Here is a 15,563-nt window from a genome sequence, read left to right on the forward strand (position 1 = left end):
CCAACACATATCTGTGGGTAATAAGTGTTTGGCAAGTATATTTTTTACTAGGTGTTACTTGTATATTGCAGGATGTCAAAAAGCTCAGTGGCTGTGAACTCAGCATGCCAACTTGTGGGCACCTTTGTTAATATGCATAGTTTGATGCAGTTGTAAAACTCAACTCCAGCCTCAAATTTGGCATCTGTCCCCTCATTCCAGAACAAGCATTAGATAAAACTCATTTCAGGCTATTTATATATTTAAGTCCCAAAGTTAGGAGGGAAAAACGGCTCCTGGCATCATCGGAGAGTGGCAAAGCTATCTGCTTCTGATTTGGGCATTTTTTTAAAGCCCTCCTCTTAAGTTTACAAAGTGGGAAATTGTATTTTAAATGAAAATGACTTAAACTTAATTTGACTAGACATTTTCTTGTGAGGATTTTGTGATTCTTTCTGAGACAGATTATGACACCCTAAAGTGTTCTGAAATCAAAGGTCAGAGTCATTGATTTGGGAAAAAAGAATTTAATACAGAGAATCAAAGGGCAAATTACAATCATTGAATAAAAATATGAAGTAATTAAGTTGGAGACTTTGATCTTGCAGAAGTAAAGGAGGAAATGCACTGTGTGAGTGGCTAGTGAAGGAGTCAGCCTTAAGCCAAGCAGACCCCTCTAACCTTTCTCAAGTAGAAGAGAAAGCTCATGGAAAAGGAACATTTACAAAATTTTCCTGCTGTCCTGGCCAGCGTTCTTATCTCCATTTTACAGACAATAATGCTTAGGAGCGGTGTTAGAACACTGTTTACTTTTGGTAAATAAGCTTTGTTGACAGCTAATTTGCATAGATTTTAACACCAATCCTCTTAAAAAGATTATAACTTTCCAAAATTACAGTTTCATTTCCAAAGGTTTCCACAGAGAATATTTGTAATTACAGAATTACTATCTAATAACATCATCTTCATAATTATGAATTAAGCTCCTGAAAATCTTCACTGTTCTCTACTCAGAAATGTATGCAACATTAAAAAAAATGTTCCAAAGGTATGATTACCTTTGAAAGCTTTAAAATATGATTTATTGTCTTCTTTTCCTAGCTGCTCCCATTCCAAGAAGCTCTGTCCTGTTGACATGCTCTGGGATAGCAACAAATGTAAATGTGTTTTACAGGAGGAGAATCCACTCGCAGGAATGGAAGGTAATGATTGCAGTGGTGAAACAATAACAATAGCAACTAGTATTTATTGACACAATTTAAAGCAATTGTGTAAGCTTTTTATATATATCAACTAATTTACTCCTCCCAACAATCCTATAACGTATACCTCTTTTCCTATAATGTATACCTCTTTTCCTTTACAATCCTATAACGGAACACCTCTTTTCCTCTTTTCTTTTTGCAATTACAAAATGGACACAACCAGGATGTCTAGTAATTTTTCTCAAGGTCACACAGCTAAGAGTGATAGAAGCAGTGAGATTCCAGAGCCTTTTCGTATAATTATATAGTAAGTCCACCAGTGCATCATTCAGCTCTTTAATCTTAAAGCCCCAAATGATTAGAGCATCTCAAAGCAATGGATTTCAAAAAAAGAGTCCGAAATGCAGTACTTGGATACTATCTCAAAAACGACAGAATGATCTCTGTTCGTTTCCAAGGCAAACCATTCAATATCACAGTAATCCAAGTCTATGCCCCAAGCAGTAACGCTGAAGAAGCTGAAGTTGAACGGTTCTATGAAGACCTCCAAGACCTTTTAGAACTAACACCCCAAAAAGATGTCCTTTTCATTATAGGGGACTGGAATGCAAAAGTAGGAAGTCAAGAAACACGTGGAGTAACAGGCAAATTTGGCCTTGGAATACAGAATGAAGCAGGGCAAAGACTAATAGAGTTTTGCCAAGAAGATGCACTGGTCATAACAAACACACTCTTCCAACAACACAAGAGAAGACTCTATACATGGACATCACCAGATGGTCAACACCGAAATCAGATTGATTATATTCTTTGCAGCCAAAGATGGAGAAGCTCTATACAGTCAGCAAAAACAAGACCAGGAGCTGACTGTGGCTCAGACCATGAACTCCTTATTGCCAAATTCAGACTTAAATTGAAGAAAGTAGGGAAAACCACTAGACCATTCAGGTATGACCTAAATCAAATCCTTTATGATTATACAGTGGAAGTGAGAGATTTAAGGGCCTAGATCTGATAGATAGAGTGCCTGATGAACTATGGAATGAGGTTCGTGACATTGTACAGGAGACAGGGATCAAGACCATCCCCATGGAAAAGAAATGCAAAAAAGCAAAATGGCTGTCTGGGGAGGCCTTACAAATAGCTGTGAAAAGAAGAGAAGCGAAAAGCAAAGGAGAAAAGGAAAGACAGAAGCATCTGAATGCACAGTTCCAAAGAATAGCAAGAAGAGATAAGAAAGCCTTCTTCAGCAATCAATGCAAAGAAATAGAGGAAAACAACAGAATGGGAAAGACTAGGGATCTCTTAAGGAAAATCAGAGATACCAAAGGAACATTTCATGCAAAGATGGGCTCGATAAAGGACAGAAATAGTATGGACCTAACAGAAGCAGAAGATATTAAGAAGAGATGGCAAGAATACACAGAAGAACTGTACAAAAAAGATCTTCACGACCCAGATAATCACGATGGTGTGATCACTCACCTAGAGCCAGACATCCTGGAATGTGAAGTCAAGTGGGCCTTAGAAAGCATCACTACGAACAAACTAGTGGAGGTGATGGAATTCCAGTTGAGCTATTCCAAATCCTGAAAGATGATGCTGTGAAAGTGCTGCACTCAATATGCCAGCACATTTGGAAAACTCAGCAGTGGCTACAGGACTGGAAAATGTCAGTTTTCATTCCAATCCCAAAGAAAGGCCATGCCAAAGAATGCTCAAACTACCGCACAATTGCACTCATCTCACACGCTAGTAAAGTCATGCTCAAAATTCTCCAAGTCAGGCTTCAGCAATATGTGAACCGTGAACTTCCTGATGTTCAAGCTGGTTTTAGAAAAGGCAGAGGAACCAGAGATCAAATTGCCAACATCCGCTGGATCATGGAAAAAGCAAGAGAGTTCCAGAAAAGCATCTATTTCTGCTTTATTGACTATGCCAAAGCCTTTGACTGTGTGGATCACAATAAACTGTGGAAAATTCTGAAAGAGATGGGAATACCAGACCACCTGATCTGCCTCTTGAGAAATTTGTATGCAGGTCAGGAAGCAACAGTTAGAACTGGACATGGAACAACAGACTGGTTCCAAATAGGAAAAGGAGTTCGTCAAGGCTGTATATTGTCACCCTGTTTATTTAACTTATATGCAGAGTACATCATGAGAAACACTGGACTGGAAGAAGCACAAACTGGAATCAAGATTGCCGGGAGAAATATCAATAACCTCAGATATGCAGATGACACCACCCTTATGGCAGAAAGTGAAGAGGAACTCAAAAGCCTCTTGATGAAAGTGAAAGTGGAGAGTGAAAAAGTTGGCTTAAAGCTCAACATTCAGAAAACGAAGATCATGGCATCCGGTCCCATCACTTCATGGGAAATAGATGGGGAAACAGTGGAAACAGTGTCAGACTTTATTTTTCTGGGCCCCAAAATCACTACAGATGGTGACTGCAGCCATGAAATTAAAAGACGCTTATTCCTTGGAAGGAAAGTTGTGACCAACCTAGATAGCATATTGAAAAGCAGAGATATTACTTTGCCAACAAAGGTTCGTCTAGTCAAGGCTATGGTTTTTCCTGTGGTCATGTATGGATGTGAGAGTTGGACTGTGAAGAAGGCTGAGCGCCGAAGAATTGATGCTTTTGAACTGTGGTGTTGGAGAAGACTCTTGAGAGTCCCTTGGACTGCAAGGAGATCCAACCAGTCTATTCTGAAGGAGATCAGCCCTGGGATTTCTTTGGAGGGAATGATGCTAAAGCTGAAACTCCAGTACTTTGGCCACCTCATGCGAAGAGTTGACTCATTGGAAAAGACTCTGATGCTGGGAGGGATTGGGGGCAAGAGGAGAAGGGGACGACAGAGGATGAAATGGCTGGATGGCATCACTGACTCGTTGGACATGAGTCTGGGTGAACTCCGGGAGTTGGTGATGGACAGGGAGGCCTGGCGTGCTTCGATTCATGGGGTCACAAAGAGTCAGACACAACTGAGCAACTGATCTGATCTGATCTGATCTGATAACCTTTAATGAAAGCCGCTTCAGAACTAAACACGAGTCAACCACATTTTACTAAGCTTTTTGTATAAAAACCTCACAGGCACCTAAGGTAATTTTGGACTTGGTTTCTTTTATCTGTGTCTTGTGAAAACATGCCAGTAACTTGATAAAATGGTGAATAAGAGAAGACTTCTTCTGACACAAGGGTAAAGTCAAAGCAAGACACAGCTCTTGGACTCAGGGGAGTTGGGAAGCAGATCAGCTTGGCTCTCATCATTCCACATAACTCTTAACACTCTGATTTTTGATCATAAACATCTGCCTGAAAACAAATGCACTTTTTATTGATTTCCAAGGTAACTTGACATGATTCCACTGTAAAGATCACAAGGACTCCTATGTTTTGAACCTTGCTTGTTTTTCCAACTGTGATCTACAAGCAAGATTAATAAGGAGTAAACTGTAAGGAAATCTTCCCAGAAACTGTAAATAACAAGCTCACCTTATGCTTCTGTCTCTCAGTTTCCAAATGTTTTCATGAAAGCTCAGCCCAGGGTTTGATGGAACCTTAAAGTTCATGTAGTTTAAATGACCATGCATATCTTTTTGAAAATTGAAGTATAGTTGATTTACAATGCTTCAGGTATACAGCAAAGTGCTTCAGTCATATATATACACATATACATACACACACATCCATATATATTCTTTTTCAAATTCTTTTCTGTTGTTACAAGATATTGAATATACTTCCCTGTGTTATACAGTAAGTCCTAGTGTTTTATGTATAGTAGTGTGTAAATGTTAATCCCAAAGATGATGAATGTGAAAGTGAATTTGCTCAGTTGTGTCTGACTCTTTGAGACCCCAGGGACTGTAGCCTACCAGGCTCCTCCATCCATGGAATTTTCCAAGCAAGAGTACTGGAGTGGGTTGCCATTTCCTTCCCCAGGGGATCTTCCCAATCCAGCAATCGAACCTGAGTCTCCCACGTTGCAGACAGACGTTTTACCATCTGAGCCACCAGGGAAGCCCTTGTTAATCCCAAACTCCTAATTTATCCTCTCCTCCCTTTCCCTTTGGTAACTGTCTTCTGTATCTGTGAGTCTATTTCTGTTTTGTAAATGAGTTCATTTGTATCATTTTTTTAAGATTCCACATATAAGTGATATCATATATTTGTCTTTGTCCCACTCACTTCACTGAGTATGATAATCTCTAGGTCTATCCATGTTGCTGCACATGGTATTATTTCATTGCTTTTTATGGCTGAGTAGTATTCCTTTGGAAGGAATGATGCTAAAGCTGAAACTCCAGTACTTTGGCCACCTCATGCAAAGAGTTGACTCATTGGAAAAGACTCTGATGCTGGGAGGGATTGGGAGCAGGAGGAGAAGGGGACGACAGAGGATGAGATGGCTACATGGCACCACTGACTTGATGGACATGAGTCTGGGTGAACTCCAGGAGTTGGTGATGGACAGGGAGGCCTGGTGTGCTGCGATTCATGGGGTCGCAAAGAGTCGGACACGACTGAGCGACTGAACTGAACTGAACTGATTCTATTTAAAACACTTCTATTAGCTTTCCATAGCCAGAAAAATTCCAGATTCCTTAGAATTGCATTTAAAGTCCTTCAAGCCTCTGAATATACTCAACATTTTTAGTTTCATATGTCCTCATACACAGTCTTAAGTTCAGTGAGACTAGAGCATTCATCATTGCTGAAACATGCCATTTATTTTCACGCCTAGCCTGTACCATTGATTCTCATACTTTGGTGAGCATAAGTAGAGTATGGGAAAGAGCTTATGAAAAATGAACATTTCAAAGGAAAAAAGTTAAAGTGCACGTTTCAACAAAGCAGAAACAGTCTCATAGATAGAAATAATTGGTGGTTGCAAGAGAGGAGGGGGAGCCTGGTGGGCTGCCGTCTATGGGGTCGCACAGAGTCGGACACGGCTGAAGCGACTTAGCAGCAGCAGTAGCAGTATTCCATTATGCATATGTACACCATCTTTTATCCATTCACCTATTGGTGGACATTTAGATTGCTTCCATTTCTTGGCTATTGTAAACAGTGCTAACGTTGGGGTGCATGTATCTTTTCAAATTATAGTTTTCACCATTTCCAGATATGTGTCCAGGAGTGGAATAGCTGGGTTATCGGGTAACTCCATAATGCCCATGTTGATTTTGAATGTCATGTACATCCTTCCCACCAAGTCTTCATCTGTCCTCTGCTACAATATACATCAGTCATGAGGAAACTTGCCAAACTCACTGAGGCATTCCGGTTACACTAGGCACAGTCTTGTTGCTAGTAAACTATATGGAACCTGAATATCTTTCTCTCTTTCTCTCTAGGACAGTGCTGTCCAATGGAGTTACAGTGAGAGTTATATATATAACTTATATTTTATAGTACTCTCACTAAAAAGGTCAAAATAAGCAGATTAAAGTTATTTCTAATGTGTTTTACTTAATCTAAAATATTTTTTAAAAACACTCATTTCAGTGTGTAAGCAATATAAAATCCATCAATGATATATATCTTCATTCTTGTGCTAAGCCCTTGAAATCGAGTGTGTATTTTACACTTACAACACATCTCAATTCAAACTTGCCATTGCATGCTCTGTCTGGCCTGGAGCTATCATATTGGACATCCCAGCTCTAGAGTATCAACTCGTTAGTTTAGGTTTACCCTCTAGAACCATGTCATACCGACTAGTTCTTTCTCCATGTGACCCATTTTTAAAGTTAGAAAGTTATTGTTTGGAATCTAAAAAGTGGTACCAATGAATTTATTTACAAAACAGAAATAGAGTCACAAGTATAGAAGACAAACTTATGGCTACCAAGGGGGAAAGGTTCAGTTCAGTTCAGTTCAGTCGCTCAGTCGTGTCCAACTCTTTGCGACCCCATGGACTGCAGTACGCCAGGCTTCAGATTGGGTTTAACAGATACTCACTGAAAGTGAAAAGTGAATGTTAGTTGCTCAGTTGTGTCCAACTCTTCACGACCCAATGGACTGTAGCCCACCAGGCTCCTCCATCCATGAGATTTTCCAGGCAAGAATACTGAAGTGGGCTGCCATTCCCTTCTCCAGGGGATCTTCCCGACGCAGGGATCAAACCTAGGTCTCTCGCATTGCAGGCAGATTCTTTACCATCTGAGCCACCAAGGAAGTCCCAGATAAACACTGCTGCTGCTGCTGCTGCTAAGTCACTTCAGTCGTGTCCAACTCTGTGCGACCCCATAGACGGCAGCCCACCAGGCTCTGCTGTCCCTGGGATTCTCCAGGCAAGAACACTGGAGTGGGTGGCCATTTCCTTCTCCAGTGCATAAAAGTGAAAAGTGAAAGTGAAGTCACTCAGTTGTGCCCGACTCTTAGTGACCCCATGGACTGTAGCCTACCAGGCTCCTCTGTCCATGGGATTTTCCAGGCAAGAGTACTGGAGTGGGGTGCCATTGCCTTCTCCACCAGATAAACACTACTATATATAAAAGAGATACACAACAAGGACCTACCGTATAGCACAGGGAACTCTATGCAATACTCTGGAATGACTTATAATGGAAAAGAATCTAAAAAAGAGTGGATATATGTGTAACCAATTCACTTTGCTGTACTTCTAAAACTAACACAATATTGTAGATCATCTACATTCCAATAAAAATAGGTCCCAAAAAGAAAGCTATTGTGGAAAACTGTATACATAGCACTTAAGGTGGTTCTAGTTAAGGTTTCCCTGGAACACAGCTCCTGGGAGAGAGATTGGCATTCAGGAGTTTACTTGCAGGAATGCATTCAAAGGTGAAGGGGCAGGGGCAGGACTTGGCAGGGGGAGAAGTTGAACTGTATGGCAGTTGCTGAGAGGTGTTAGCCAAGCCTGTTGGGGGATGTCTCAAATTGAGACAGAGGGGCTGGGTCCTATGGATTGGTCACTGGATATGGGCTTCCTCTAGAGGGGATATAACCTTGGGGGAGCCAGCTTCTTTCTGCTGAAGGTAATTCCTGCAGAGGGACCTAGCTGGTATACATGTATTATGAGTAGGGAAAGCAATGAAAAAAGAGAGGCATGCTCTGAGCGGGGGAAAAATGAGTGCTCAGAGCTGCAAGGGAGAGAACCCAGCACATCAGGGTGCTGGAAAACGTTCAGCATGGTGAGGACATAGAGACAGGGGGCTGGGTAGATATGAGAGAGGAAGCCAGGGGGCTTCACGGGAGACCTTGTGAACCGTGTCCCAGAGCTTGGATGTGGTATTAAACACAAAACAAAACCACGCAACTAGTTCAAGTGGACAGTGACAGCACCAGTTAGGAGTTCAACAAAATCAACCCAGTGACAGTGTACAAGAGAAGAGATTGGCTTGGGGCAAGCAAGGATGAAGGGAACCTTTTGGGAAGTTGTGGCAATGATGGAAGTGAGAGGCAGGAGGTAGCCTAGATCACAATCATTTCTAATTTTCATCTTCCACAGTGCAGTTGACATGGGCCAAGTTCACAGTCACTTCTCAAGTGGCCTCATCAAACTCATGACGTGTACTGAGCTTACTGTTCACTAAATACTTTTCCCCCACATACATGTGGCTATTAAGCCAACTGCCTTTCTCCAATGACTTCTCTTCCCTGAATGAGGACATGTGAGTTAGTGAACTGAAGTCCAATTTCATCTTGTTAGATTTAGGCCATTGCACTAAACCGTTTCCCAAAACAAAAACAGAAAACTAACAGTACCAAGAAAAGAAAAAAAAAGGCGGGGGGGGGGGAGTCCTGATTCTGGATTTTAACTCCTTCTGCTGCTGCTGCTAAGTCGCTTCAGTCATGTCCGACTCTGTGTGACCCCATAGACGGCAGCCCACCAGGCTCCACTGTCCCTGGGATTCTCCAGGCAAGAACACTGGAGTGGGTTGCTATCTCCTTCTCCAATGCATGAGAGTGAAAAGTGAAAGTGAAGTTGCTCAGTCACTTCCGACTCTTCTCGGTCCCATGGACTGCAGCCCACCAGGCTTCTCCGTCCATGGGATTTTCCAGGCAAGAGTACTGGAGTAGGGTGCCATTGCCTTCTCCGCCAGACACCCACAAATTCAAGAATTTACTTGGAAAAATTCTATCAGTTTATTGATCAAAATGATAAATGGAACAAGGCTGAGGACCTAACACATTGGTATCCCATCATCAACTTCCCTAAGATTGAAATTGAAAGCCAGTACTTCTGGGTATCGCCCTTAGCTAGTTACTGCTTCACTCAGTTCTCCTATATCGTTTCTCTGTTAGTTTTAACTTGTCTGTAAGGACTGAGGTTGGCCATGGCCAACTACATTGCTGAAGCTCAGCAAATACCTGGTAGACTGTTTCCCTAAATTACCTATCCAAGAACGGAGTTGGGCTGGCCGGAAGTGTTCTAAGAGAGTCTCTACTGCCACCTAGTGATCCATGCAAATCTTTTCAGAGCTTCTATCTAGTCTTATCTTGTTCCAAAGTGACACATGCTTTACTGGGATATGCTTTACAAAGCTTACCTTTTTCCTCTTCATACAATTCAGAATGGCGTATCCCCAGATCTGGCCTTTCAACACCCATTCCACATGAGCCCTCAAAGATCATCAACCACAGAGCAGTTAAGCCTATGAGGTTGGACAACACAAGATTTTGAAATATCATTAATGGCCAGATGAAAATAAATGATGCTTGCTCCTTGAAAGGAAAGCTATGAAAAACCTAGACAGCCTATTAAAAAGCAAAAGCAAAGACATCACTATGCTGACAAACGTCCATACAGTCAAAGCTATGGTTTTTCCAGGAGTCATATACAGATGTAAGAGTTGGACCATAAAGAAGGCTGAGTGCCAAAGAATTGATGCCTTCGAATTGTGGTGCTAGAAAAGACTCTTGAGAGTCCCTTGGACTGCAAGATCAAATTAGTCAATCCAGAAGGAAATCAACCCTGAATATTCACTGAAAGGACTGTGCTGAAGCTCCAATCCTATGGCCACCTGATGCGAACTCACTGGAAAAGAGCCAGATGCTGGGAAAGACTGAGGGAAGGATGAGAAGGGGGTGACAGAGGATGAGGTGGTTGGATGGCATCACTGACTCAATGGACATGAGTATGAACGAACTCCGGGAGATAGTAAAGGACACAACAGCCTGGCATGCTGCAGTTCATGGAGTTGCAAAGAGTCAGACGACTTAGCAACTGAACAACAATGGCAAAGTGGGAGAGAAGCATGTTTGGGGAAGAAACTAAACAACTTTCCTCCAAGCCTTTTAAGAATACTAATGTGACATTTTCAGATTCTTCTAAAGGTTCTGTCTCTTCCAATGAATTTCAACTTGATCAGAATTGGAGGTGGAATACTAATTATCCAACTGTTTTGTACATTTTCTAGAAATATCTGTTAGCTAAGTGTGTCAAAAACTTCTCAGCACCTCCTCTCTGAGCCAACTGTATCTTCCAACAGATGTCTGTGGAATCAAAGTACATTGTCATGTTATATTTTTTTATACTAGAGTTATGACCTTCAGTGAGGAAATACACCTACCCATAGCCTGGAAGGTCTGTGTATTTCTACAGTGTCCTAGTATTTCTGTTCTCTCCTTTTATTCTTCACCTAAAACTGGGAAGGAGTAGACTCACAGTCCTTAGACATCCTGTATTTTATGACTGATACTTGGTTTTGCAAAGTTGCTTTTTTCAACTAGTCACAACCTAGTTGTGACATCTTGCTGCTGCTAAGTCGCTTCAGTCGTGTCCAACTCTGTGTGACCCCATAGACGGCAGCCCACCAGGCTCCCCCGTCCCTGGGATTCTCTAGGCAAGAACACTGGAGTGGGTTGCCATTTCCTTCTCCAGTGCATGAAAGTGAAAAGTGAAAGTGAAGTCGCTCAGTCGTGTCCGACCCTCAGCGACCCCACCAGGCTCCTCCATCCATGGGATTTTCCAGGCAGGAGTACTGGAGTGGGGTGCCATTGCCTTCTCTGAGTTGTGACATCTTAAAAAATCTTAATCTTAAAACATCTTAAAAAAAATCTTACCAAGATATTCAGCTTACAACATTTTTATAAAAAACTAAAGAGAACATGTGAATTCTGTGTTAGTATTGTGAAATCAGAGGTCAATCTCCTTCATTCTGTGAAAATATTAAGGACAAAAATCTACAAAAACAGAGACTGGGTGAATCCAAGCTACTTTACAATGATGTAATTAATACAACCAACTTTGGGGATCCCATTCTCCATGCTACAGCTATTTGACCACTTTTCTGTTTTGGTTTAGATCACACTCACCTGCAGGAACTGGCTCTCTGTGGTCAGCACATGAAGTTTGATGAAGATCGTTGTGAGTGTGTCTGTAAAACGCCATGTCCCAGAGACCTCATCCAGCACCCAGAAAACTGCAGCTGCATTGAGTGCAGAGAGAGTCTGGAGAGCTGCTGCCAGAAGCACAAGATATTTCACCCAGACACCTGCAGGTGAGTGGCTTTTCACTTTTGCCTATATTTGACCCATTGACATTTAAAGTAAACCAGTTAGATTTGGTGCGATTCCTTATTAAGCCAGTTTTATTCTTCATTGCCAAGCCCCCTTTTTGATAATAAAACAAAGATTTGGCAACTGAGTAAGTATATAGAGTGATGATTAATTGTGAAATCAAGAAAATTCTGTCTGCTGTAGCTGGCTTATGGATCTTCAGCAAAAACTAAAGTTGAAGATATATACACAATTATTTCAGATCAGCTGACTCTTTAGCTCAGTCTCTCTCTTAATATAGATTGACATATGTTTATTTTTTCCTTTGAGGAAGGGGATGCCATTGGATTTATATAACAAGAAATTTACTGATGAATAGAATGCTTACAAGTTAGCAGTTGTGCTTTAATAACCATGTGGGATAACCAGCCAGGATTTTATATTGACATCCTAAATATGAATCTGGAAAATTTACTCTGAAAATGTAATCAAAGCAGAACAGAGTTTTTCCTTAGAATTTAGTCCTTGATTCTGAATTCTCATGTTTATCTTCTTTTGTAACAGCTGTGAGGACAGATGCCCCTTTCGCCCCAGAACCTGTGCAAATGGAAAACCGGCATGTCCAAAGCATTGCCGCTTTCCAAAGGAGAAAAGGGCCACCCATGGGCTCCAGGATCGAGAAAATCCTTGAGTTAGCCTTGATCCCCAGTTCCCCATCCATGTCATTTAAACAGCATGCTGCTTTGCCAAGTTGCTGTCACTATTCCAGGTGTTAGGGAAAAAAAATCTGTTTTACATAGTACCATGGTGAATCCCGACCGACCTTCCATTAAACAACAGCTGAGGATTCCCTGGCTCACTGCCAAATGTCTTCTAACAGAAGATGCTCTGCACACCAGGGAATGGAGAGGAAGAAATCTCCCTTACCCTCCCCCTTTTTTTCGTGAGTGAAAAAGTTTTGATCATCATGGAGTGACAGGTACCATGTGATTAATTACTCAGAGCAGATGAGGCAATTTGCATAGTCTTTGAGTCCTTTGCTAATTGCAACTCTCTTGTGAACTATTTAGATTCTTTCTTATGCAGATCTTGATGTATATGATCAGCACTGATTATCTGATTACTGTCCAGCTTGTAGTTTTGAGTTTACCAAACTACTGTCTGTTGTTTTATATTTAAGTGTATTTAAAGAAAATAAACACATTTATTCAAGCCAGAGAATTTTGTGTGTTAATTAATATGCTGTAAATTTACTGCTGTAAATTTTATGCTAAAGAAAAAATATTTTAAAGAGAGAAAGGAATTCAGTAGTGGGAGATGTGGGAGAGACATGAACACACTAAAACTAGATTCCAGTTTTGGGAAACCAAAGGACTAGCTCTCAGAAGGTTTAAGATTTTAAACGAGGTTGAATAAATGTGACTCAAAAATCAGCTGAACTTCAGCCTTTCCTTTGAGATTCAGATTACCTTGACTTGACCTCTAGTTGAACTTGACTTGAAGGAGGAGAGCCCACTGATGTCCCTGACATCTCTGGGGGTGTATGTTTCTTCCAGCCACCTCCAGCTCCACGCTTCCGCATTTACTCAACTCTCGGTCTTATTCATATTTCAATTCTCATAGCCATATGATTCTTCTCTGTCCCACAGCTACCCAGGAAGGAAGCACAAGCCTTTTTCCTTTGCTTTTTTTACCCAAATACTCCCACAAATAACTTGTTGACGGCACAGACTTTACTGAAAAATTTGGTATAACAGAGGGAATTTAGCAGCTTTAGCAGAACTAAGCTTTTTAGCCAAATAACTTAAAAACTGAGGTTCTCCCAAGCTTCTTGCATAGGTAGGTAGATAGATGCGTGCACACACACACACACACACACAATTACAACATTTATTGCACACTTTGATAAATAGTTGTGTTCATGTTATCTCCCCACTACCCTGTGACCTCCTTACAATTGGAAATTGTGTCCTGATCAAACTTGTGTAAGCCAAGTTTCTCAGGGTGGAGCAGTACAATAAATAGAGAACAATAAACAAGTATAGCAAAAAATCCTTTTGTTTCTCCTGGAGCCAAATGATAGAATTATTGGATCCTGGTTCAAATGCCTGCCCTTCCTCTCTCAGGGTTCTAAGCAGTTCCCGAATTCTCCCAGCCATGGCCTCATCATTTACTGGTCTTGGTCCCATCACTCCTCTCCTGTCACTGTTCCCCTTGTCCACATTTTATGACCTTTATGTCAATGGGCCTTCTTTCTTCTAGGTGTACCATTTGATTCTCAGGCTTCTGACAGGATTCACAGGTAACGTGGCTGCTTAACTATATTAGGATTCAATTTCTTGCTTTGTCCCTTCATCCAGGTTCTACAACTCTCTCCGCAGTAGTATTCCCTTGAGAGCTGGGGCAGCAGATGGTCCAGGGACACTGCACAATTAAAGGAGTCACTTTGCTCATCTTCACTGGAGAAAAAGAGAGGTAGAAGCTCAGAGAAGAAAAGATCTGAACTGAAGGATAGGCTCTGCCAATTAATGGCATTATGAGGCCAAGCAACCTCATGGCACCTCAGTTTCCTCTCGGGCTAAACAGGTAGATAATCTCATCCACCTGTATCTGAGAGTTGTTAATTCACTCCACAAATGAAAACAATTTGAAAAATACAATGACCTTGACCCATTAAAGGGATTATTTCCCAAAAGAGAAACATGACTGTGAGCAAAATTCTTGGCTTATACTGGATTCCTGGATCTGCCCCAAATCAACTCAAACCACATTTTGGTTACTGGCTCTGGCTTCCTAATTGCCATTTAGATGGAGTATTATAGGGAATTCTGGACAAAACTATGGGAGATCTGGCTTTCTACTTCCAAAACCCATCCCCCCTGCTTTCTCTCCAACTCTCCACAATAACCACCAAGAGACTTGCACTTGGATCTCTGAGACTGGGTCTGGGCTGGGGTGGAGCTGGTCCTTAGGGTGGAGGTGGGGGAACTGGCCTTTTGCCTTATTAGAGTGCACTGGTCATTGTACAGGAATATTTGTCATACTAATAGCTTTGGAATGTGAGCTGCAATTTTTCAACTTGTAAAATTGTGTTGCAAAATAAAAATATGTGAGAAAGCCCAGAGAGCTTAAAGCAAACATAGTAAATGCCAGCGATGCACGATGCCCCTGATCATCTGAGCCACAGGGCCAGAAAATGCATTAATAGGACAGCACAGATCATAAATCTGTGACTACAGCAGTGTGGTGGGAGGCCCTTTGGAGATGGAAACAGATTAGACAGCATAATGTTCAGAGCTGGATGAGACTAAAATACTGCCTGAGATACCTGATAAAGGAGATGACACAAATAATCCATTTTAAAGGCATTTAAGGAAAGGGTTGGATGAAAATTGTGAGCTTAATGGATTTGGTCATTTGTTTAACAAGAGGTGGACTTTGTTTAATTTACTCCTAATGTTTCGTGTTTTTTTTTTCATACTGTTCATGGGGTTCTCAAGGCAAGAATACTGAAGTGGTTTGCCATTCCCTTCTCCAGTGGACCACATTTTGTCAAATCTCTCCACCATGACCCGCCCGTCTTGGGTTGCCCCACGGGCATGACTTAGTTTCACTGAGTTAGACAAGGCTGTGGTCCTAGTGTGATTAGATTGACTAGTTTTCTGTGAGTATGGTTTCAGTGTGTTTGCCCTCTGATGCCCTCTTGCAATACCTACCGTCTTACTTGGGTTTCTCTTACCTTGGGCGTGGGGTATCTCTTCACGGCTGCTCCAGCAGAGCACAGCCATTGCTCCTTACCTTGGACGAGGGATATCTCCTCACCGCCGCCCTTCCTGACCTTCAATGTGGGATAGCTCCTCTAGGCCCTCCTGCACCCGAGCAGCCACGGCTCCTTGG

General features: G+C 41.7%; 1 protein-coding gene across 2 annotated transcripts in view; it reads left to right on the top strand.

Moving 5' to 3' along the window:
- The window catches only part of VEGFD (vascular endothelial growth factor D), a 46,882-nt gene extending 31,674 nt beyond the window's left edge, over positions 1-15,208 (top strand). The window contains 3 exon segments of one of the 2 annotated variants that reach the window (NM_001101043.2): positions 1,081-1,181; positions 11,473-11,668; positions 12,231-12,878. In NM_001101043.2, coding sequence (NP_001094513.1) covers positions 1,081-1,181; positions 11,473-11,668; positions 12,231-12,357 — 424 coding nt within the window. In that variant the 3' untranslated portion in view covers positions 12,358-12,878. 2 annotated transcript variants of the gene reach the window in all.
- Positions 15,209-15,563: the final 355 nt, after the last annotated feature.

Source organism: Bos taurus, chromosome X (assembly GCF_002263795.3).
Source record: "Bos taurus isolate L1 Dominette 01449 registration number 42190680 breed Hereford chromosome X, ARS-UCD2.0, whole genome shotgun sequence".
Lineage (NCBI taxonomy): Eukaryota > Metazoa > Chordata > Mammalia > Artiodactyla > Bovidae > Bos > Bos taurus.